This window comes from Phyllobates terribilis, unplaced genomic scaffold (genome assembly GCF_046119375.1).
Source record: "Phyllobates terribilis strain yellow unplaced genomic scaffold, ASM4611937v1 Scaffold_7__3_contigs__length_470593459, whole genome shotgun sequence".
Lineage (NCBI taxonomy): Eukaryota > Metazoa > Chordata > Amphibia > Anura > Dendrobatidae > Phyllobates > Phyllobates terribilis.
The window spans coordinates 387,682,475-387,708,872 of NW_027362767.1; the positions used below are offsets into that span (position 1 = coordinate 387,682,475).

Consider the following 26,398-nt stretch of genomic DNA (forward strand, 5'->3'; position numbering starts at 1 on the left):
CTTTGTGGGCCGAACCCCAGAGTCCAGGAACAGTGTCTGTGGGTGGCACCATTGCTTCTTCCCCTGTTGTGCATGCAAGCCAATCCCCTGTCCATGGTGCATGCAAAAATGCCTCCTGCTCTGCACCTGTCGTTGCACACTCTCAAGTAGCAGCATCAGGAAATCACGTCTACGTCATTGTCCCAGCGCAGCGTTCAGTTGTCCATACCCCACTCCTTGGAACGCAAGCGCAAATACGCAGCCAGTGCTCCACAGGCCACACTACTAAATTCCCACATATCACGACTGCTTGAGCTTGAAGTGTTGCCTTTTAGGCTCGTGGAGACGGAAGCATTCCACAACCTGATGGCGGCGGCCGTTCCTCGGTACTCGGTCCCCAGCCGCCACTATTTCTCCCGGTGTGCCATCCTCGCATTACACAAGCACGTGTTCCAAAACATTAGCCGTGCCCTCAACAACGCAGTTACAGGGAGAGTCCACCTAACCACGGACACGTGGACAAGTGCTTGTGGGCAGGGACGGTACATCTCGCTGACGGCACACTGGCTTAACATAGTGGAAGCCGGGACCCAGTCGGACCTTTGGACGGAACAAGTCCTCCCAACGCCAAGCATTGCGGGCCCTAGGTCAATCAGGGTTGACCCCACTGTCTACAGCTCCTGCACCTCATCCTCCTCAGCCTCCTCCTCCTCTTCAGCCTCCATCTCCGAAATGACCACATCGGTCACAAGCTGGAAGCACTGCACCACTGCCTCGGCCAAGCGGCAACAGGCTGTGCTGAACCTAATATGCTTAGGTGACAAACCGCACAATGCTGAAGAATTTTGGACAGCTCTGAAAGAGCAGGCAGATCTGTGGCTCACATCGCTGAACCTACAGCCAGGCATGGTCGTATGTGACAATGGCCGGAACCTGGTGGCGGTTCTGAGGCGAGGCTAGCTCACACATGTACCATGCCTGGCCCATGTGCTTAACCTCGTGGTTCAGCGGTTTCTCAAATCGTACCCGGAGCTGCCGGATCTGCTTGTTAAAGTACGCCGCCTGTGTGCCCATTTTAGAAAGTCATCTACAGCTTCCGCCGCCCTTGCCGTGTTTCAGCAGAGTTTGCAGCTTCCGCCTCACAGACTGGTATGTGATGTCCCCACGCATTGGAACTCTACACTGCAGATGTTGGGAAGGAATTGTGAGCAGAAGAGGGAAGTTGTTGAGTACCAGCATCAACAAGACCATTGGTATTCAGTTCAGACTCCACACATAAGACCTCAGGAGTGTACATGGATGTCAGACATATGTACCATCCTCCAAAACTTTGAGGACTCCGCCATAATTAGCATCACCATCCCGCTTCTCTGTCTTCTGAAATGCTCTCTGCTCACAATCAAAGAGGATGCATTGCACGCGGAGCATGATGAGCAGGAGCAAGGAACCTTACAGGGTGATTACACACAGCCCAGACTCATCTCATCCCAATGTGGATTGGGTGACAATGAGGAAGAGGAAGAGGAGGGGGAAGAACAGGAGCCAGTTTCATGCACTATAGACGGTACTACCTGCACAACTGTCATACCGTCTGTTCAGCGTGGATGGCCAGAGGACAGAGAGGAGGAGGAGGAGGAGAGCATGAGCAGTCATCCTCTTGGTGAGGACACGGAAGTCTTGCCTGTTAGCAGTCTGGCACGCATGGCTGAGTTTATGTTACGCTGCCTTTCCCATGACCCTCGCGTTCTCAAAATTTTGGGTGACAATCATTACTGGTTGGTGACACTTCTAGACCCACGCTACAAGGAGAGCTTTATATCTCTTATTACTGAGGCGGACAGGTCTACAAAAATGGGGCAGTACCAGAAGGCACTTGTTGCGAAACTATTAAAAAAATTCCCATCTAAAAACGCTAGCGGCAGAGGTCACAGTTCGTTGGACAACCAAGGAGTACAGGCAAGAGAGACACAAATGCAATCCAGCAGAGGCAGGGGAACAATGTCAAAGTTCTGGGACAGTTTTCTCAGATCCTCCCATCACACAGGCCTTGAGGTGCCGGGTACTCTCACAAGGAGTGCAAAGTTTGGGAAGATGCTGAGAGAGTACCTTGCCGACTGTACCAATGTACTCCGTGTTTCCTCTGTGCCTTATAATTAGTGGGTATCCAAGCTGGATACGTGGAATGAACTGGCTCTCTACGCCTTGGAGGTCCTGGGCTGCCCTGCCGCTAGCGTTTTATCAGAGCGGGTTTTTAGTGCCACTGGTGGATTTATAACTGATAAGCGCATCCGCCTGTCAACTGAAAATGCTGACAGGCTGACTCTTATAAAAATGAACAAGGGCTGGATTGGGCCAGACTTCTCAACACCACCGAATGATAGCAGCGTAACATAAACTCAAATCTGGTGTCTTTTTTTTGGAGGTGTATTCCCATGCACCTCTTCACATCCACACATGAGTATACGCTTCCTGATTTTGGATATTTGCTCTTGTCCTCCTCCTTCTCCTCATTCTCATTCTCCACCACCATATCACCAGGATGACCGTGGTCCATGATGCAACACCCACATAATTTTTTTAAAGGATGTTTATGATGCCCGCAAAAAAAAATAATTATACAGTATGTTATGTATACCCCCCAGGGGTAAATATTTGTCAGCTCATACACTTAGTGCATGGGCATTACAAGTATAGGAGACCCGCTGCTTTCTAATGGGAACATTTTTTTATGAGGCCCTCTAAGTCTCTTCCAAGGGGCATTGGAGTGCCTCACAATTTTTGGCAGCCCTTGCATTCACTGCACAGGCCAACACTATGGGAGACCCTCTCCTTTCTAATGGGAATTTGTCGTTACTGTGGCCCTGCTCTATGTGTCTTTAAATTCTTAGTGGGGCTTTTCCTAAATTTGGTCAGCTGTTGGACTCACTGCATACCCTATAACTGTATAGCAGACGCTCTCCTTTCTAATGGGAACATGTCGTACCTTGTTACTGTGGCCCTGCTCTGTGTGTCTTTAAATTCTTAGTGGGGTTTTTCCTAAAATTGGTCAGCTGTTGGACTCACTGCATACCCTATAACTGTATAGCAGACTCTCTCCTTTCTAATGGGAACATGTCGTACCTTGTTACTGTGGCCCTGCTCTGTGTGTCTTTAAATTTTTAGTGGGGTTTTTCCCAAATTTTGGCAGCCCTTGCCGTCACAGCATGGGCATTACCACTATGGGAGATCCGCTCCTTTATAATGGGAACATTTTTTTTACTGAGACCCTCCTCTATGTCTCTTCAGAGGGGTATTGGGTTGCGTCCAAATTTTTGGCAGCCCTTGCAGTCACTGCATACGAAATAACAGTATAGTAGACCCACTTGTTAATAATGGGAACAGCAAAGTATAGCCGGCTGATGGCTCTCTAACAATAGCGAGGGCCGACTGCTGGCTTTTTAAGAATAGTAAGGGCCGTCTGATGACCCTATAAAAATAGGCTTTATGACTTTCAGAGTCCCTCCATCATAAATGAAACAGGATGTGTCTGATGACGTGTCACACACCACATTGCCAGATAAGGTTGTAAAATGTTAAAATGACATTTCCTATTGAATGCATTTGTCTTAAAAAATAAGGTAAAAAAACCCAAAACAATAGGATCTTTCTTTAGTTTAAAAAACAGAGTCGCCAATTTAACCTCAATGTAATCACATTGTTCAGCTCATGCACCTCCTCCTCCTCCATCTCGGAAATGACCACATCAGTCACAAGCTGACAGCACAGCAGCCAGGGCCGGCTCCAGGTTTTTGTGGGCCCCGGGCAAAAGAGTCTTAGTGGGCCCCTTTAACACATACCACGATTCATGATGCACAGATACCGAAGAGAAATATATATATAGTACAATGCAAAGATTTCACTTCTTACATTACATGAGTGATATCTATTGTAAATTCCACAATAGCTCAGAAACCAGCGAATCGCTCCACACAGTATACTGGCCCCCATAAAATGCTCCATAAAGGATACTGGTCCCCATATAACACTCAATGCAGGATACTGGCCCCCATATAACTCTCCATACTGAATACTGGCCCCCATATAATGCTCCATACAGGATACTGGCCCCCATATAACGCTCCATACAGAATACTGGCCCCCATATAATGCTCCATGCAGGATACTGGCCCCCATAGAACGCTCCATGCAGGATACTGGCCCCCATATAACGCTCCATGCATGATGCTGGCCCCCATATAACGCTCCATACAGAATACTGACCCCCATATAACGCTCCATGCAGTCTGTTCCCCACACGTAATGCCTCATGCAGGCTGTTCCCCCCACATAATGCCCCACGCAGGCTGTTCCCCCCACATAATGCCCCACGCAGGCTGTTTCCCCCACATAATGCCCCATGCAGGCTTTTCCCCCCATATAATGCCCCATGTAGGATGTAACCCCCCTTATAATGCCCCATGCAGGATGACACCCCCCCCTTCCTTATAATGCCCCATGCAGGATGTCACACCCCCCTCCCTTATAATGCCCCATGCAGGATGTCACCCCCCCTCCCATATAATGCCTCATGCAGGATGTCACACACCCCCCCTCTCTTATAATGCCCCATGCAGGATGTCACACACCCCCCCTCCCTTATAATGCCCCATGCAGGATGTCACACACACCCCCCTCCCTTATAATGCCCCATGCAGGATGTCACACACACCCCCCTCCCTTATAATGCCCCATGCAGGATGTCATACACACCTCCCTCCCTTATAATGCCCCATGCAGGATGTCACACACACCCCCTCCCTTATAATGCCCTATGCAGGATGTCACCCACCCCCCCTTATAATGACCCATGCAGGATGACATCCCCCCCTTATAATGCCCCATACAGGATGTCACACCCCCCCTCCCTTATACTGCCCCATGCAGGATGTCACACAACTACCCCATATAATGCCCCATGCAGGATGTCACACCCCCCACCTCACCCCCTCCCTTATACTGCCACAGGCTTCCATACAATAAAAAAAAAATCAAATACTCACCTCACGTCTCACCTGCTGCCGCTGCTCCGGACTCCAGCGTCGCCGGCCTCATCCCGCTCTGCGCTGTGACTGCTCAGGAGAGAGCGCGGTGTAAAGACGTCACAGTGCAACAGCCGCAAAGGATGCAGGACCTGCTGCGGAGGCACGGGGTGGGGTAAGTATTGTGCCGGGTGCCGGGGCCCTGAGCAAGCGGGGGGAAGCGGGCGCTGACACCGCTCTCCTCCGCTCACGGGTCCCATAGCGCACGGGGTGCCCGATGGTGAGGGGCCCCCCCCCCTGCTCAGGGCCCCGGCATTTGCCCGGGTGCACTGGGTGCTGACGCAGGCCCTGACTGCAGCACTGCCTTGGCCAAGCGGCAATAGGCTGTGCTGAAGATAACATGCTTAATACTTAGGTGACAAATCGCCCAGCGCTGCAGAGTTGTTGAAAGCTGTAACACAGCAGCCTGATCTGTGACTCTCACCACTGAACATACAGCCAGGCATGGTGGTGTGTGACAATGGGCGGAACCTGATGACGGAGAAATGACAGCTGGAGTAGATACGGTTTCCCTCTATGCCAGTGCTTTCACCGAGCTAAAGAATATGGCTGTGGTGAAATACAACTCCCACTGAGAAGCTGTTTCAGATTGAAAAACATTGTGCCCACCAGAGGATTTGATTCTGAGGGCTCACCTTTCTCCCCTACTCAAGAGCCCCATAGCAGCTGCAAAGTTTGTGCTATCATGAACTCTCCTGAGGTAGAAGCCAGGGCCCACCCAAGGATTCTCTGGTGGGACCGTCCAACCCTGCCGAGAAGCAGCCCTGGCTAAGAAAAGTGTGGGGGAAGGTTCCCGGACACTCTATGGCTGCTTTTTTAATGTGGATCGGACGTGCTTATGCATGTTATTTCTCAAACCGCATTGCAGATCAGGCCATTGCCCTACTCTGTAGTCATGAAATGAAATGCGCAAAGAAAGATGTTTGTGTGTCAAAGCACCACCGACAAGTGCGAATTGATGTTGGATGGGCTGTCATTGCTTCTGAAACAAGCTGCATTAGAGGACTTCCTGGGAGAAATGACACCCAGAGTAGATACGGTTTCCCTCTATGCCAGTCCTTTCACTGAGCTAAATACAACTCAGCAAAAAAAGCTATGGACTCGCTCCGTACCATCCCTGGCCACATTCACCTGTCCACGTGATTGTGGTTAGGCTGTCCTTCCCAGTAAGTGCACTGGGGAGGGCACAGGTAATGTTGTGGGACCCGTGCTTGTGGAAGGCGGAGACGATACCGGGACAAATAGTGGCGGCTCAGGGCCGAGTATGGACACCCAGGCCGCCACCAGCATGAGGTTATGAAAAGCTTCCTCCTCCACGAGCCTAAAAGGCCACATTTCAAGTGAAAGCAGCTTTAGAGGACTTCCTGGGAGAAATGACAGCTGGGTAGATATGGTTTCCCAAGTCCTTTCACCAAGCTAAAGAATATGGCTGTGGTGAAATACAACTCAGCAAAAAAAGCTGTGGACTGGCTCTGTACCGTCCCTGGCCACATTCTCCTGTCCACGTGTTTGTGGTTAGGCTGTCCTTCCCAGTAAGTGCACTGGGGAGGGCCCGGTTAATGTTGTGGGACCCATGCTTGTGGAAGGCGGAGACGATACTGGGAGAAATAGTGGCGGCTGGGGACCGAGTATGGATACCCTGTCGCCGCCGCCATAAGATTGTGGACAGCTTCTGCCTCCATGAGCCTAAAAGGCCACATTTCAAGTGCAAACAGCTGTCAAAAATTTGGCAGTATAGCACTGCAGCCTGTGGGTGGGTGAGAGGCTGGCTGCATTCCAAGGAATGGGGTAGGGACCACTGAACGCTGCACTGGGACAAGGACGTGATTGTTGCAAGTCTGCAACGATAGATGCATGGCAGGAGGAATCTTCGCATGTGCCAAGGATCACTTATGATGGGCACACTTTTAGGCAGTGATCTGGGAGTCATAAATGCTTCCAGAGGTCTTCACCATGCTGTTCCCATGTCTTTTCAGCACTGTATGCATGTGTCTGATGATGTGTCACACAGCACATGGCCAGATAAGGTTGTAAAATGTTAAAATGACATTTCCCAGTGAATGCATTTGTCTTGGTTGAAAGCAATGCAAAAGTGCAAAAACGAATCAAAAACGCTACGTGTGAACATAGCCCAAGTTGTGGAGGAATATTTTTGGCTTTGGTTATTTATTTTGCCTTATATACAAGTCATTACCCTGGAAATGATGTTCCTTAACATATTTCCCAGGAAAATCCATGTTGGTTTCGTTTTTGTATGTTTTATTGTGAGTCCGTAAAAGTGGCGTAATACTCTGACAACATTGTTGACAGAAGTGACCTGGGAGTCAGAAATGCTTCCCGGGGTCTTCCCCATGCTGTTCCCATGTCATTTGAGCACTGTTTCCATCAATTTGGGCAATTTTTAGGCCCTCTGCAGACCGCCGTGGGGAGCTGCCTGAAAAATGCTCGAGTTTCCCATAGACTTACATTGCACTCATTGCTCGGGTCGAGCACTCGAGTATTCCAATTTGCTCGACCCGAGCAACGAGTACCCGAGCATTTTAGTGCTCGCTCATCACTATTTCTAACCAGTTTTACAGCTAGGTGAGTTTTCTTTTCCTGGAGCAGAGATTCAGGGCAGAAATTTACTAGAGTAAGCACCCCTCATATACTGTGCATTAGAAAGCTGTTGGCTGAACGATCATTCTGTCAGTAGCACTCTCCCGACTCCTCAATACAAAGAAATGCCCGTGGATGACTGCCTGCATATAATGCATTTGCAGCCTGTCATCAAAATTTGGTACCCGATCTCGTCCAATCACTTGATCAATCTCACCATGGAGTTTAGCAGCAATCAAGATATACACCTTTATTATAGCATATGGAATTTGCAGTTTATAAATACAGCATCATGGCTTAATAGTAAACAGTTCATAAATAGTTTTTCTCTTAACTGGGACATAAAACTTAGCCTTTACCCCTCTACCCTAACTGTATGTCCATGTTGCAGTGTTCAGACAAGAAATTAATTTAAAATAGATTACAGTGATGCAAACTCTAAATACTAATTAAAGTTTGCATTCATAGTAGAAAAAAACCTGTATCCCTTAAAAGTAAACTTAACATGGTATTTAAGTCAAACAGCGAACAATATTAAAAATTACAGAAAAAGTCAGAATTGCATTTTTTTCATACCCCTCGTCCCCTAAAAAATAAGTCTTTCTATATCAACAATGGGCATCATTTGCACACAGTGTAATTTAAGTGGTTCGATCGAGAGATCAGAAACTGTTGCCATCATCTCGCAGCCTTATCCTTCTATTCCTTAAAACTACAGTATAAAGTGATAAAAAATAAACATACTGTATTTGATAACGCTGCATCCATAAAAGTCTCACCATAATACAAAATCATTTAACTGATAAGATAAACATAGGAAAAAAATCAGATCAAAATGCCAAAATTGCTGTTTTTCGGTCTCCTCATGTCCCCAAAATGGTACCAATAAAAACTATATCTCGTCCAGCAAAAAAACAAGTCCTCATATGATTATGTGAACAGAAAGTTAAAAATAAAGTTATGACTCTTGGAAGAAATGAACCAAAGAAATAAATGTGCAAAATTGATAATTGGCTTCTAAAAGGAAGGAGCTTAATCCTTTAAGAACTGGGCGATTTTTCGTTTCTGTACATTTATTTTATTCCCTGCACTTCTTCCAAGAGCCATAACTTTTTTTATCCTTTTCATCAACATAGCCTTATTTCAGCTTGTTTTCTGTGGGGCAAGTTGTAACTTTAAATGACACCATACAATTTACAATGTAATGTACTTAAAAATGGAAAAAAATTCCAAGTATGGTAAAATGATGACAAAAATGCAATTCTACTATTGCTTTTTGAGTTTTGTTTTTACCACATTCATTTTAAATTCCCGTAAGTAGGTTTTTTGTCACCATTTTCTGAGAACTGTAACTTGTTTTTTTCTGGCAATGGAAAAGTGTGATCACTTGATTTTTTATTAATATCATTTTGGGGTAAATAGGATGTTTTTCTTTATGTGTTTCTTTTTTTGTTACAGCACTTACTGTATGGGTTAATTAATATTATATATGTTTTTATTTTATTTTTTTATTCCTTTATTTTAATAAGAAAAAAGGGGGGTGATTTTAATTTTTATATTTTTTAAATTTTTTTTTATACTTTTTAAAATTTTCACTTTCATTTTTAGTCCTTTTAGGTGACTTGAACCTGCGATCCTTTCATCACTTGTTTTATATATTCCTGTATCATAGTACAGGTAGTCCTCGACTTACGACGTTGATCCGTTCTTACGCGGCGTCGTAAACCGAATTTCGACGTAAGTCGGATCATAGGTTCATACAGTACTGTACCATAATAATAGTACAGTACTGCAAACACTTAGCCTATCCAAACACCTATCCTAACACAGTACCCTACATAATTATCAATAAACATAGGTATAGTAAAATATTGTGCAGTACAGTACGTTTAATAATGAAATACTGAACTGTAGTGCTGTAACAGTAATAAACAGTGTGCAGTACTATAATAAACAAAGATAACAATTCCAAAGAGAGAACAGGCTTACTTATTGGGAGGAAGCTGCAGAAGGTGCTGGAGATACTGGGGCAGCTGAGTCAAGAGGGGCAGCTGAGGTAGCGTCGTAACCATGAAACGATGTAACTCGAGACCGTCGTAACCCGAGGACTAACTGTATTGTATTATATAGTGTTAATGAATGTCATTTATGAAGCTCAGCCTGTAAATGGGCTTCTTCACAGGAGTACTAGGATGGCTGCTGTGGTGCCCAGCTGCGCTTGGTACCACAGATCCTAGAAGGGTACATTAATGGAATCCTCCACAAGAGGCCCCCATAAACATTCACACATCTCCACCTTCCACCTCAGACCAGCAGAGGGAGACCGTTAGGGATATAAATAGGGAAGGTGGAGCTAGGCAGTTAGTTAGTCTGGAGTGCACAGAGAGTGAAAAGCTGTGTGTGCAGAAAAGCACGTGGGTTGCTGTGTAGGCAAGCTAGGCCTCCAGCAGTCCTGAAGCCCAGTCTAGACTCAGGAGCTCAAGTAAGTGAGCCCAAGGTGTGCAGGCGCCATAAGATTGGTGAAGAGCGGCAAGCTGCCGTTAGTGTGAGTAGCCTAGTGAGTGCCAGAGTGTGGCCGAAGGCAAGTGGAAAGTGAGTAGCAGTGGGGGCAGAGGAGCTTACCCAGCTCACCCCGAAACATATACCGGACACCGGGTCCAAGCTTACTGGGATCTCTACAACCCAGTAAGGCATAACCGGAATCCCTGGAGAACTACAGGTCCCAGGTTCACCAGAGAGCTGATACGTAACAGAGCCAGGAGACACATAGGCCCCTTAAGCTGGGAGCGTGCACTCAAAGAGAAGGCCCTACCACAACGTCAGCCGGTGCAGGACAGAGATAAAGTTAGGCCTAGCTTCAGGCAGGTCAGAAACTTACTACGCAGAGACAAGAAACAGGAGGCCCTACACCTGTTCATTGGGGAGGATCCTGATATGTACTCTTCACCCTACAGTGCTCCGGGATGTGCCTGAACTACCACCAGTAAAAGGTACTGAAGTGACTACCGTGTCCACCCCCATTCTTGCTCTGACCTGGCAGGGTCTCGCCTGTACTGCATCCCCCTCTGTGTACGCTGCCCTAAGGCCTAGCTCCACCTGTGGGGAGCTATACCATCGAGCTACCTTATCACCGGCCTCAGTGGACTGCCGCAGCGCTGGTGATTCTCACCAGAAACCACAGGTGGTGTCACGAACTTTCATAGAGTTAACAAATAATCCCCTTTTACAAGCTGACCCCAGGGTACGGGCCCGGGAGCAAACCACCGCGACATCCCCAAGGCCAGGCAAAGGCCTGGGTACCGAGTCGTCCCCATCCCCTCTGGGCTAGTCATCTTTCCTGGCATCACGAACAGGATTCCGTGCCCGCTTCAACGACGGAGTGTTATGCCCGTTGCCACCGGGTACTGTGCGCCTTTAATTAAAAACTGTGTATGTTAAACTGTGTTGAAGATTGCCGCCATTGTTGGGCCGCCGAGCGAGAAGAAGGGCGTAACCACGGGAAACTGAGGGGCGTACCTGCAAAAGCACGCGAAGCTCCGGACATGCCCCATGCCTCGACGTAAAACCAGGAAGCGCCAGGTCCTGGAAGGAGAGTCGCTGAACGCTCTGACGTAGGACGCAAGCGACGCAAGGTCCTGAAAGAGACCGTCACCAGCGGAGCTGCGGCCTACCGGAAGAAAAGAAAAAGAAGGTAGGCCACGGTTTGCTAGGGGGGCGCCAGAATGTCCGAGGAACTGCACGACGCCGGAATACCGGTTAACGGCCCTGATGTTCAACCCGCGCCCGACGCCGAGCAAGCCGAGGCGGCCGCTCCACCAGCAGCGCCTGTAACTCCTGTCATCCCCATAACTCTACCTTACATTCCTGGAGCAAAGTGGCTCCCCCAGTACAACGGCAAACCAGATACCCTGTCTGGATTCAAACGGAAGATATGCGGTATCTTGGACATGTACTCTATGACAGGCAAGCAGAGGGCTGCTGTTGTATTAGGACAACTGACTGGTGCTGCGGAACGAGAAGTGGAAACATGGTCAGCCGCAGACCAGGAGTCAGTGTCCGCAATCTTTAAAAAGCTACAGACTGTTTTTGAGGATCATACTGAGGGGGACCTCCGGATGAGGTTCTACAACTGTTCCCAACAGCCGGAGGACAATGTTCGGGACTATGCCTGGCATCTACAAGAGGCCCTGCGGGCTCTGAAACAGGTTAGTCCGACCAGCATCGAAAATGAAAACAAAATGCTGAAGGAACAGTTTGTCCGGGGACTGAGGTCTCCAGAGGAGAGAAGGACTGTCCGTTGGTGGTCCTTAGATCATCCAGATGCCACCTTTGACAATCTTAAGGACATGGCTATAAAAGGACTGCAGCCCCTGGAAACAAACGCCATCCAATGTTATCAGGGTGGGGCTACCCCAGTGCCTGTTACACCCACCTTTTCCCCAGTTGCTGCTGAAGCCAAGGTTCCAGCAACGTCCCCTAGAGAGCTGGACAGTTTGCGCTCTGAAGTGCGCCAGTTGAGCAAAACCCTGACCACTGTGCTGAGTGCTCTGCAGCTGCTGACGGAGCCCGAGGAAGGAGGGAAAATCCTGTTAGCCGATAGCCTTGAGGATGTTCCCTGGATGCGAAGGAGGAAGAGGACAACACCACCCTCTACGAGGATCAGCAACCAGTGCCGTCCACAGAAGGACCCTACCTGCTACCACTGCCGCAAGACCGGACACACTGCCCAGAATTGTCCTTTAAACGAGAAAACCCTGGGCCGAGGGCCGACACCCAGGAGTAAACTCCCCAGGCCCCTCAGACTGGTACAACAGGTTCGTCGGAGGAAGACCTTTCCTGTCCATTGTGCTGGACGGCATCCCGACGCACGCTCTGCTGGACACAGGAACTCAGGTAACCATAATGCCTGATGTCCTCTACAAGAGGTTCTGGTCCATTGACGACCTAAGTCCGCCAGCTTCAAATCTTTCTGTTTATGCCTCAAATGGACTCCCCCTTAACCTAATCGGGGTTAAGAATGTGACAGTGAAGGTGGGGAGAGTGGAGCTGAAGGACCAGGGACTAATTGTAGTAGAGACTAATTCTGATGATACGAATCCGTATATGGTACTAGGCATTAACATTGTTGGTAACTGTTTGGGAGAAGTTGTGTTCTTACTCCAACAGATAGCTGACACTGCCAGACCAGGACAGAGGAGGGCGCTGCAGAAGGAGATTCGAGTCCTGATGTACCAACAGCAAGTAAGGTTAACAAATGGTGAAATCGGTAATGTGCGGGTGACAGACCCCATACCCATTGTGATCCCCTCAATGAGTGAAATGCTTATCTGGTGTAGAGCCGCCATAGATCTTAGAGGACAGAGCTACCATGCGGTAGTAGAACTTCTTTGCTCCAAGCACAGACCCACGCTCTTAACCGCCAGAGGAGTGGTAGATGTACGCAATGGGAGGGTGCCCGTCCGTCTTCTCAACTGTGGGGAAGATGAGGTCAGATTGCCACGTTATGCCACTGTTGCCAAATTATATGCTGTAAATAACAACTGCATTCACAAGGCGGAGTCCTTAACCTCACCGGACGAAGTGGAGGATGATGACCCTGCAACCCAGGTGGATGATTGGTGTCAACAGCTCCATGATAGGACAGACACCACTCCTGCCCATCAGAAGCAGGGTGTACACCGGGTGGTCCAAGAATACGCGCAGGTGTTCAGTAAACATCCACTTGACTTCGGGAGGATTAAGGGGGTTCAACACCATATCCCCACAGGTGACCATCCACCCATCAAAGAACGTTACAGGCCTATACCACCAGCACACTACCAGAAGGCTAAGGAAATGTTGCAAGACATGAGGAAGGTGGGGGTAGTAAGGGATAGTTGCAGTCCCTGGACAGCTCCCCTAGTGCTAGTTAGGAAAAAGGATGGGAGCATGAGAATGTGTGTAGATTACCGACAAGTAAATCGCATTACACATAAAGATGCATACCCTTTACCACGCCTAGAGGAGTCCCTAGCTGCCTTAAAGTCTGTAAATTACTTTTCCACCCTTGACCTCACTAGTGGGTACTGGCAAGTAGCTGTGGCTGAGGAGGATCGGGAGAAGACGGCCTTCACTACCCCGATGGGACTCTGCGAGTTCAACAGCATGCCGTTTGGACTCTGCAATGCCCCTGGAACGTTCCAGAGATTGATGGAGTGCTGCCTGGGACACCGCAACTTCGAGACTGAGTTACTATACCTGGATGACGTGATAGTGTACTCCAAAACGTATGAGGACCACTTGAAGCACCTGGCAGAGGTATTTGAGTCACTGTCCCGGTATGGGATGAAGTTGAAGCCCTCAAAGTGCCACCTGCTCAAGAGAAAGGTATAGTACCTGGGGTACATTGTCAGCCTAGAAGGGGTAGCACCAGACCCGGAGAAGGTCACTGCCATCCAGAAGTGGCCAGAGCCGAAGAACCTCAAAGAGGTGCATTAGTTCTTGGGACTAGTAGGATACTATCGGAGGTTTGTAAAAGACTACACCAAGAAAGCAGCTCCTCTGCAAGACCTCCTGGTAGGGCAGTCCCCCAAAGGCAGAAATCCCCCATTCCACTGGGGTAAGGAGCAAGCCGAGTCATTTCAGGAGATGAAGGAGATCCTGACAGGCGACGAGATCCTGGCCTACCCTGACTACAACCAACCGTTCCTGCTGTATACAGATGCCAGCAACGAAGGGCTGGGCGCTGTCCTAAGTCAGAAGCAGAATGGCCAAGAGAAAGTGATCGCATACGCAAGCAGGAAGCTCCGCCCGACCGAGAGGAACCCAGAGAACTATAGCAGCTTTAAGTTGGAGCTCCTGGCCTTGGTCTGGGCCATCACTTGAAAGGTTCAAGCACTACCTAGCCTCCAGTAAGTTCACTGCCTTCACTGATAACAACCCCTTAACCCATTTCGAAACAGTTAAGCAAGGGGCACTGGAACAATAATGGATGGCTCGGCTGTCAAATTATCAATTCACAATTAAATACCGGGCGGGCCGCAAGAACGCCAACGCCGATGCCCTGTCCAGGATGCCTCACCAGTCAGACAAGGAAGAAGAAGTGGATGACCTGGAAGAGATTGAGCTACCTGCCTTTCACCAGAATGGGATGATCCACGAGCAACGAGCCTCCAGGAGGCAGCGTGGGAAGATGTTAAACCCACTGCCTCACAACAGCTGGAAAGAGACCCAAGACAGTGACCCGGTTGTAAGCCGCATCAAGGAGCTGATAACCCAAGAAGGTTCCTCCCTGGAAAAAGAAGCGTCTCTGCAAGCAAAGCAGCTGTGGAGCGAGAGAAGCCGGCTGTTTATCTACCGTGTGAAGCTGTGCCGGAGGTACATCAATCCAAAAACCCATGAGATGGTATGGCAGATAGTGGTCCCCAAGACAGACATCCAAATGGTGTTGGAGGCCTACCACGATCAGGCGGGGCACTTTGGCTGGAAAAAGCTAGAGACCCTGCTGAAGTGTCGATTCTACTGGGTAGGAATGTGCAGCTCCATTGAGCGGTGGTGCCGAGACTGTGGACCCTGTAGCCTCAGAAGAAAAGACTACAGCAGCCAGAAAGCACCCCTGCAACCCATCAAGACGACTCGACCTCTGGAGATCGTGGCCCTGGACCATGTCGAGCTGTCCCCCGGCAGGACAGGGTACGCTTATGCTCTGACCATGGCGGATCACTACTCATGCTTCCTGGTGGTCGCCCCTGTCAAAGACCTGACGGCAGAGACAGCAGCAAAGACGTTCCAAGCGTATTTCTGTAGACCCCATGGTTATCCTGAGCAGGTGCTGACGGACCAAGGCCCGGCCTTTGAGGCTGAGATGTTCAAGGAGTTCTGCCATCTATACGGGTGTAAGAAGATAAGAACTACACAGTACCACCCACAAACCAATGGTCTCTGTGAGAAGATGAATAACATCATCATCGACCTGCTAAAGATCATACCACTTGAGGAGAGAAATCGGTGGCCAGACCTACTACCTGACCTAGTAGATCTGTACAATCACATACCAGTAAGTTCCACCAACTGTACTCCGGCATATCTCATGCGAGCAAGGCCAGGAAAGCTGCCCATGGACCTGGAGTTTGGTGTTGTAGAACCAGAAGCGGAAGTGACCACTGAGGACTGGGACACGGCCAGACAGGAGCAGTACAGAAGAGTACAAGCCTGTGTTGAAAACAGTCTCACTCAGGTGAGGGACAAGCAGGAAGCTCAATACAACAGAGGTGCCCAAGCAGAACCCTTCACACCTGGTGAAGTAGTATTAAAAAGGAAGAGAAGAAACCACAAACTTGATGACCAGTGGGAGAGAGAACCCTACACTGTGTTGAATTCAAGATTTGATAATAAAAAGACCTGCATAATTAGTATAGACGGAGGAAGGACGACTGCAACAGTATCCAGGGATCACCTAAAGTTATGTCCAGATCTGCTAAAACCCCAAGAGGAAGTGCCTCTCGTTATTCCGGAGGAGCCTAAAGAAGCAGTAATACACACTGACTTAGGAGATTTCCCGTCAGATTGGCCCCAACTAAGAGGAGCAGTAATCATCCCTGTAATTACCTTCTACCCACAGCAAGAAGAACCTGTAACTGCTGAAGAGGAGCCAGCTCAAGAAGAATCCCTGGACAAGGATCCCCGGTAGGAGAAGAGCAAGAAGGCCCAGCCAATGGTGAACTTGTTAGTCCTGTAGAGAGGTCAATGCAGCCTTGTAGCTGACACATTGGGAGGTAGAGCACCTATTAGTGCCTCACGCATTCCAGTACAACGCAGGTCTACGCGTAGTACTAAAGGTCAACCCCCTGTCAGGTATAATCAGTAAGATAGCTAAACTCTGACAAATGTACATAGTTAGCCCTGGGGTATTGAACTGTATTTCTGTGTGTTTTCATGCATATGTATATTATTTTGTGCTTTGCTCTATTACTGAACAGTTCAAGTTATATGGACACTTGGCCTAATGACTTTCTTATTTATCTAAGAACTCCGTGGCTGAGGACTGTGTGCAGCCCAAAAACTATTTATTGTATATAATTGCGCTCCCTGGAGTGCCCCTTTAGGTGACCTCAGAAGTAAAACCTGTCTGGAGTGGCTCTCCTGGAGGTCCAACTCAGGATCTCCATGCCCTGCAGCCACCCCAGGGCCTATGTTGAGGGTTTGGGACAGGTCCCTAAAACCACCAAGTACTCTACCCTGTGAGATGGACATCCTGTCTGGGAACCTCACCATAAGAGACTTGAATTCTGAGGACGCTTTGTACCTGTTTATGTTATTATGCAACGTTTAAGAAATGTGCCTCCCATAAAGGGAAGAGTTATTGCATTGTTAATGTTTACTATTGTTGTTTTAAAATGTACTTCAGGCCGGGAGTGCTGAGCTTTGCTAGGGAGGAATGTGGCGCCCAGCTGCGCTTGGTACCACAGATCCTAGAAGGGTGCATTAATGGAATCCTCCACAAGAGGCCCCCATAAACATTCACACATCTCCACCTTCCACCTCAGACCAGCAGAGGGAGCCCGTTAGGGATATAAATAGGGAAGGTGGAACTAGGCAGTTAGTTAGTCTGGAGTGCACAGAGAGTGAAAAGCTGTGTGTGCAGAAAAGCACGTGGGTGGCTGTGTAGGCAAGCTAGGCCTCCAGCGGTCCTGAAGCCCAGTCTAGACTCAGGAGCTCAAGTAAGTGAGCCCAAGGTGTTCCGCCGCCATACGATCGGTGAAGAGCGGCAAGCTGCCGTTAGTGTGAGTAGCCTAGTGAGTGCCAGAGCATGGCCGAAGGCAAGTGGAAAGTGAGTGGCAGTAGGGGCAGAGGAGCTTACCCAGCTCACTCCGAAACATATACCGGACACCGGGTCCGAGCTTACTGGGATCTCTACGACCCAGTAAGGCATAACCGGAATCCCTGGAGAACTACAGGTCCCAGGTTCACCAGAGAGCTGATACATAACAGAGCCAGGAGACACATAGGCCCCGTAAGCTGGGAGCGTGCACTCCAAGAGAAGGCCCTACCACAACGTCAGCCGATGCAGGACAGAGATAAAGTTAGGCCTAGCTTCAGGCAGGTCAGAAACTTACTACGCAGAGGCAAGAAACAGGAGGCCCTACACCCGCTCATTGGAGAGGATTCTGATATGTACCCTTCACCCTACAGTGCTCCGGGATGTGCCTGAACTACCACCAGTAAAAGGTACTGAAGTGACTACCGTGTCCGTCCCCATTCTTGCTCTGACCTGGCTGGGTCTCGCCTGTCCTGCATCCCCCTCTGTGTACGCTGCCCTGAGGCCTAGCTCCACCTGTGGAGAGCTATACCATCGAGCTGCCATATCACCGGCCTCAGTGGACTGCTGCAGCGCTGGTGATTCTCACTAGGAACCACAGGTGGCGTCACGAACTTTCATAGAGTTAACAAATAATCCCCTTTTAAAAGCTGACTCCAGGGTACGGGCCCAGGAGCCGACGACCGCGACATCCCCAAGGCCAGGCAAAGGCCCGGGTACCGAGTCGTCCCCATCCCCCTGGGCTAGTCACTGCCATGGGGGTTGGTGGTAACTCATTAGCACCCCGTGATTATTCGATTAAAATGTCAGGCATTTACAGTGGCATCTAAGTGGTTAAACAGCAGTGACCGGAGCTAGCACTGTTTGCTGCTGTATAACTAAGCCGGCATCTGCCGCGTGTAATGCAGGCTCAGTGCCTGAGCTCTCTCCACACACGCGGACATACAGGTGTACGTCAAGGGCTCACTAATCACCTACCTTGTACTTCAGGATACTTTAGCAAGAGAAGCAGGCCAAATCTCATGGTGGTGTTCACAGTCTCTACACCCACTATAAACAGGTCACATGTTATTACAAGTAGATTTCTTAAATGAAATTCAGTACTGGGATTATTCTTCTCCGGTGCAGAAATCATGCAGAGATATTGCATTAATTGTTCAAAAATGAAAGATTTCTCACTGACAATTAAGGCTAGATTCACACATTTGTTTGTCAGAGTCTGGTCATGGACCACGAAGCCCGGAGGGGCTGAACTCAGAAGAACCCAATCAAGTATGGGGCTGCTAAGTTCACGTCATCAGACTCACAGATGCTCCTTGCTCAGACCATGACAAACAGATGTATGAATCTACACTTAGGAGGATTTTCTGGCAATATTTTAATATCAGGCTCTCCACTAACAGAGAGGGAATTTTTTATAAACAATACTTTTTTCATATTGCTGACACAGTATGATACTGCGTGTATGATATATATGGGTGTGTATTATACATGAGGAATTTGATTTGCATTGCCCTCATCCTGTGTCCAATCTGGTCCTATGTGGCAGCTGCTCTACACTTCTGTACCCAGTATTTTGGGTCGGCATCCTGGGCACCCCTTGTGCTTACTATTCCCCCAAGATCCCAATTTCGCATGACATTTAGCCATTAAGAATCTCGTGATGTCAGGTCATGCGTTGCATCACAATGTCATGATGATGTGGGGTCTAGTAAGCGACAGAGGTGTCCAGGATGTAGAGATATGAAGACCAGCGCCATGGAGAACCAGACTGGATTCCGGGCTAAGGTAGTGCAAATTGAATTTCTCCTCTCTCTCGTGTATGGGTATAAAGTGTAAAGAGCATACACGTTATGTGTATACATGAGTATGGAATATGCATTTATGTGTGTAATTGTATTCATTGGTGTAATAATAGATTTTCTCGGTTTCGCTTCTACATGGCTTCATCTGGTGGCACTGTTTATCCTATTATATAGATACCTCTTCCAGTTTGATGAGCTTTCAATACATGCCTAACTCTCACATCCAAGAGGCCCACGAACAATGGGAAACCTCCGGACTCCTTTAAACCAATGATTCTGTAAGGTTTCTTATTCATCAAACTGGAATGCTCTTACAGAGCCCGGGGGCCATTTGCAAATTCAGGTGATGTGTGTATAATGTGCATATGATTGTACTGTGTATACTTGTTTCTATTTGTGCATGTGTCTGTTTAAACGTGCATAATGTGAATATCAATGTTTGTAATGTATGCACAGTAGTTGTATATATCTATAATATAATGGGAGATGCGTCCTTCTGTCCAAAGCCTTTATAGACTGAGCAAGCTCGAAGCGCCTGCACAGTCTGGCTCCAGACAGAAGAATGCATCCAGCCGTTACAGGTAAGAGGAGTGTATGGCTCCGGATATCGCGGTATGGGTAAACACTGAACGCATACCGCGATCTCTGGCGCCATAAGTACATACTTACCTGACCGGGAGGAGAGTTGCCGTGGCGCCTCTGTTCTAGCCAGAGACCGGGGCAGGAGTGCGGTGTCGGAATCAGCGCATGCGCATAGCGCGCTATCCGGCGCTATTTTACTGAAGACACATTTGCAGTGAGTCTTCAGCAAAATGGCACTGGACAGCGTGGCATGGGCATGTGCAGACTCAGGGAAGAAAGGTGAGTATAATTGTTTATTTTTTTGTGTGTGCAGCGTGATAGGGATGAGGGGTGCCATACTTACCAGGATGGGGATGAGGGGCCATGCATACCAGGATAGGGATGAGGGGTACCATGCATACCAGGATGAGGGATGGGGTGCCATGCATACCAGGATGAGGGGTACCATGCATACCAGGACAGGGATGAGGGATGAGGTACCATGCATACCAGGATAGGGATGAGGGGTACCATGCATACCAGGATGAGGGATGGGGTGCCATGCATACCAGGATTGGAGGATGAGGGGTGTATGCATACCAGGATGGGGATGAGGGGCCCATGCATACCAGTATTGGGGATGAGGGGCACCATGCATACCAGGATAAGGTTGAGGGGGCCATACATACCAGGATTGGGGATGAGGGAGCCATGCATACTAGGGTGAGGGATGGGGTGCCATGCATACCAGAATTGGGATGAGTGGTGCCATGCATACCAGGATTGGGGATGAGGGGTGCTATGCATACCAGTATTGGGGATGAGAGGTGCCATACATACCAGAATAGGGATGAGGGGGTACCATGCATACCAGGATAGTGATTAGGGGCTATGCATGCCAGGATAGGGATGACGGTGTACCATGCATACCAGGATAGGGTTGAGGGGGTACTATTCATACCAGGATAGGGATGAGGTGGTACCATACATACCAGGATAGGGATAAGGGGAGGTACCATACATACCAGGATAGGGATGAGGGGTACCATACATACCAGGATAGGGATGCGGGTTACCATACATACCAAGACAGGGATGAGGGGTGCCATGCATACCAGGATAGGGATGAGGGGTGCCATGCATACCAGGATAGGGATGAGGGGTACCATGCATACCAGGATAGGGATGAGGGGTGCCATGCATATCACAATGAGGTATGGGGTGCCATGCATACTAGGATGAGGGTTACCATACATACCGGGATAGGAATGGGGTGCCATGCATACCAGGATTGGGGGATGAGGAGTGCCATGCGTACCATGATAAGTCTGAAGAGGCGATACATACCAGGATGAGGGATGGGGTGCCATGCATACCAGGATAGGGATGAGGGGTGCCATGCATACCAGGATTGGGGATGAGGGGTGCCATGCATACCAGGATTGGGGATGAGGGGTGCCATGCATACCAGGATTGGGGATGAGGGGTGCCATGCATACCAGGATTGGGGATTAGGGTGCCATGCATACCAGGATAGGATGGGGGCAGCACATAACAGGATGGGGGAACAGGATGGGGGAGCACAAATACCGGGATGGGGGCAGCACAAATACCAGGATGGGGGCAGCACATAACAGGATGGTGGCAGCACAATGGGGGCACAGGATGGGGCATCACATAACAGGATGGGGGCGCAGGATGGGGGCAGCACATAACAGGATGAGGGCAGCATATAGCAGGATGGGGGCGCAGGATGGGGGAGCACATAACAGGATGGGGGCAGCACATAGCAGGATGGGGAGCAGGATGGAGAAGCACATAACAGGATGGGGGCAGCACATAACAGGATGGGGGCGCAGGATGGGGGCAGCACATAACAAGATGAGGGCAGCACATAGAAGGATGGGGCGCAGGATGGGGCCAGCACATAACAGGATGGGGGCAGCACATAGCAGGATGGGGAGCAGGTTGGAGAAGCACATAACAGGATGGGGGCGCAGGATGGGGGCAGCACATAACAAGATGGGGGCAGCACATAGAAGGATGGGGCGCAGGATGGGGGCAGCTCATAACAGGATGGGGGCAGCACATAGCAGGATGGGGCGCAGGACGGGGGCAGCACATACCAGGATGAAAGTCCATATACCAATAAAAATGCTTGCCACCCGGGCGTAGAACGGGTTCAGTAGCTAGTATATATATAATATATATATATATATATATGCATACATACATACCCACAGTATAGGACCCATATATGTATACTGCATAACACTTTCATTATTGCAGTGTTTGGCCCTGCTATTTTTACATTATTTTAGTATCTTTATCATGTCCCCAGTCTCTGTTACATAGATTTGAGGTGATATGCATGGCACATGTGGACTAACCCTAAATGTTCATGCTGGGGATGAGTCCAATTTAAAAATTTAAGGGGCTTTGTGTTTTCTAGGTTTCTCGTGTACATGGCTTCATCTGGTGGCACTGTTTTTTTTATATAAATACCTCTTCCATTTTGATGAGGAAGCTGTCAATAAAATGTCTGGGTGAGGTAGGATCCAGAGTCTCAAGGCTGGCCTTCACCTTCTCATGTACAAATTCGGCCATATCCTTCGAAAGCTGTGTGAACCTCTGATGAAGTTTTAGAATGTAGCTCATAAATGTTGGGAGTATGGTCAGCAGCTGTAGAGTTCCAAAAAAAGGCAAATGTCAAATTACTAGACTATTCTTTCTTGACAGATATCTGAGAAATTAACTTGGCTACGTAGCAGGAAATTTACAAAATGTAAGGGGTTTTTGATGTAAAAGAGCATCAATCAACCTATAACAATAAGTTCTCTAACATTCTCACTTGTCTGAGTCCACCCTTATGTTCACCAGGCCCCACCGTAAGCAGCAGGACACTTGTGTTCCTCATTCTAAATTAGTCTGTATCTCCTTATACTACAGAGAATAACTACTGAGACTATTAGTCTATATGATTTATGCCCTCTTAAGATAATTAGTTACCTGTCCCCAGGTAGAACTTGCAAGATATAAATAGTCATCCAAAATTTGCAAAAGCTTGGTTAACCTCTGTTCCTTGTAGTCAAAACGAGCCCCAAATATAAAACCGCAGAGAACATTAGAAAAAGCATGTGTGAAATACTTGTCGTGATCTACAGGATAGTCTGGAATAGAAGGAGACTTTCAATCACACTATTAACGTGGCTCTGTCAAGGGAATTATTCATCCAATAATGACCAATTTATTTAGATAAATTTTATGCTAAAAATGTTGATAATATTTTAGTTGTATTTTTCATACCACTATCTACATAAAAGAAAAAAAGTAAATCTGAAATCTTCCAATTTTCACACTGGTTATTAAGCCTAATACCAGACTCATACTTCCTGCTCTATACAGGCAGCTACATGGATATAGGCTGCAATAGACTAGTGACCATCACCCATTGTGAACGGTGGATGTGATCTTGTATTATCTACTGTACACAAACAGTCCATGGGCTTACGAACTAGATAGGCTCTGTAGGTTCGTTAGTAACCCAAATTTGTATACATTCTGGAACAGGCAGGAAAAAAACCCTAAAACTCATCTCATCCATGACCTCTCCGTCCACCCTGCCATCAGGTCCTCTACACACGTGATGAAAACTGTTGGTACCCCACATTTAATGAAAGGAAAACCCACAATGGTCACAGAAATAACTTGAATCTGACAAAAGTAATAATAAATTAAAAATCTGTGAAAATTAACAAATCAGTCAGACATTGCTTTTCAACCCTGCTTCCACAGAATTAAAAAAAAAATTAAACTCTTGAAATAGGCCTGGACAGAAATGATGGTACCCTTGAAAATAATGTGACAAAAGGGACAAGTTAAATCAAGTTGTGTCCACTAATTAGCATCACAGGTGTCTATGTAATGCAGGTACCGGAATGCAACGCACAGAGACACAAGGCGAGAACAGTCAGAGATGTTTGTAAACAGTTTTATACAACAGGTATACTGAAACAAGGGATTAGCAACTAGGGTAATGAACAGTGGTTTGAAATATCAGAAAAATACGACATTTCTCAAAGTAAGGCGCAGTCTCTTAAAATAAGGCGCAGTCTCTTAAAGTAAGGTGATGCCCTCAATCATGAGAGACACCACACAAGTTCTTTAACTGTGAATTTGGCCCTAGCGGGGGTCACCGGTTATTCCCGCTAGGCCGTGAGTCTCTTTCTGGATAAATTCAATTAAATCACGTTGTGCTACTTTAGCCCCAACCGTTCCCCTCCCAACCTGAGTACTTAAACCCAATTGTTCCCGGTACCGTGGGTGAGCAGTGGAAGTGACGGCCCTGCTCACGTATGCAGCTCCTCTCTGCTTGGCCGTTGGAGGCAGTCTCTCGAGCCTTGGATAGGGGGGTCCAGGCCTCGTCTGTCGGCGGGCGACGTCGGGTTCCGCGAACTCACTCAGCACCGCAATCAGGTTCCTAGTCTCCTCAGCAGGCACAGCACTCAGGTCACAACTGTGAGGGATCTGGAGCTCTTTTACCAGTGCCCGGCTGGAGCACCTCTCAGGCCTCTGGATTTGGCCTGTCACGCGGGGTTTCTCAGGACGCAGGGAGCACGTCTGCTCCTTTCTGCTGCTTGGCGCCAAAGACCCCTCAGGTTTGGCGCACTGGCCTCTTATCTCCCTGAACTCCTTCCTGGAAGTCACCTGATCGGGTCCAGCATCTGAACCTGCTCTCCCTGCAACTTCCCTTGTATATTTTGGTTCCGCTTGACTGTATCTGGCCAGTAGATGGCAGTCTCGCTCCATCCTTGAAACGTCCTGTTGAAGTTCTTTTACAAGCTTTCTTGCCTGTTCTACATCAACAATCTTGTAATCAGTCAGTGGGCCTGTATATAGGGCTACAGATACTCACTGTGCTGTTTGGTGACATGGTGTGTACCACACTCAACATGGACCAGAGGAAGCAAAGGAAAGAGTTGTTTCAGGAGATTAGAAAGAAAATTATAGGCAAGCATATTAAAGGTAAAGGTTATAAGACCATCTCCAAGCAGGTTGATGTTCCTGTGACTACAGTTGCACATATTATTCAGAAATTTAAGATCCATGGGACTGTAGCCAACCTCCGTGGACGTGGCCGCAGGAGGAAAATTGATGACAAATCAAAGAGAAGGATAATGCGAATGGTAACAAAAGAGCCCAGGATAACTTCTAAAGAGATTAAAGGTGAACTTCAACCTCAAGGAACATCAGTGTCAGATTGCACCATCCGTCGTTGTTTGATGCAAAGTGGACTTCATGGGAGACGACCAAGGAGAAAACCATTGTTGAAAAAAAATCATAAAAGAGCCAGACTGGAATTTGACAAGCCACAAAGCTTCTGGGAGAATGTCCTATGGACAGATGAGACAAAAATGGAAGTTTTTGACAAGGCACATCAGCTCTATGTTCACAGACAGAAAAATGAAGCATATCAAGAAAAGAACACTGTCCCTACTGTGAAACATGGAGGAGGCTCTGTTATGTTCTGGGGCTGCTTTGCTGCATCTGGCACAGGGTGTCTTGAATCTGTGCAGGGTACAATGAAATCTCAAGACTATCAAGCGATTCTAGAGAGGAATGTGCTGCCCAGTGTCAGAAAGCTTGTTCTGAGTCGCAGGTCATAGGTCTTGCAATAGGATAATGACCCAAAACACACAGTTAAAAACACCCAAGAATGGCTAAGAGGAAAACATTGGACTATTCTGAAGTGGCCTTCTATGAGCCCTGACCTAAATCCTATTGAGCATCTTTGCAAAGAGCTGAAACATGGTGTCTGGAAAAGGCAACCTTCAAGCACGAGCCAACTGGAGCAGTTTGCTCAAGAGGAGTGGGCCAAAATACCTGTTGAAAGGTGCAGAAGTCTCATTGAGAGTTACAGGAATCGTTTTATTATAGTGATTGCCTCAAAAGGTTGTTCACTAAAATATTAAGTTAAGAGTACCATCATTTCTGTCCAGGCCTATTTCATGAATTTAATTTTTTTTTAAATTCTGTGGAAGCAGGGCTGAAAAGCAATGTCTGACTTTCATTTGTTAATTTTCAGAGATTTTTAATTTATTATTATTTTTGTCAGATTCAAGTTATTTCTGTGACCATTGTGGGTTTTTCTTTCATTAAACCAACAATTTTGACCATGTGTGTATTTCCACCCTAGTGAGTGGCATCTCTGGCCTCTTCACTATAGGCCAGGACTTCCAGACGCTTTAAGGCCTTGAAGGAAACTGCGCATCATAAGGTCATGGCGCAGCAGTGAGCAGTGGGGCAGCTCACTTCTTTCGTTCGGAACTAGGAGACATACGTAGGTTGGATGTTCTTAAGTCGGGGACTACCTGTGTGCAGGCGTTGCCTTTCATCACTGATAAAAAGTCTTCTTTACAGAACAGGAAGTTTGAATCTGGTGTTAGACTTAGTGACTAGTGTAAAAATATAGATGCATATCTAGATATAATGATATGTAAAATTGAAAAAAAATGTTTAAAATAAATACAATTAACGTGAAAATATAAAGCTGTTATATTCTACGGTGAATGGTGGATCCT

The 26,398-nt window shown here is 47.9% G+C and overlaps 1 protein-coding gene across 1 annotated transcript in view; it reads right to left on the bottom strand.

Annotated features, from left to right (window-relative positions):
* LOC141153248 (cytochrome P450 2G1-like) overlaps window positions 1-26,398 on the bottom strand; it is a 121,225-nt gene that overhangs the window by 16,817 nt on the left and 78,010 nt on the right. The window contains exons 5-8 of the mRNA XM_073637950.1: window positions 22,827-22,987; window positions 22,323-22,499; window positions 18,437-18,568; window positions 7,775-7,903 (exon numbers count right to left, since the gene is read on the bottom strand). Of these exons, the coding sequence (XP_073494051.1) occupies window positions 7,775-7,903; window positions 18,437-18,568; window positions 22,323-22,499; window positions 22,827-22,987 (599 nt within the window). The remainder of the gene's footprint in view (window positions 1-7,774; window positions 7,904-18,436; window positions 18,569-22,322; window positions 22,500-22,826; window positions 22,988-26,398) is intronic.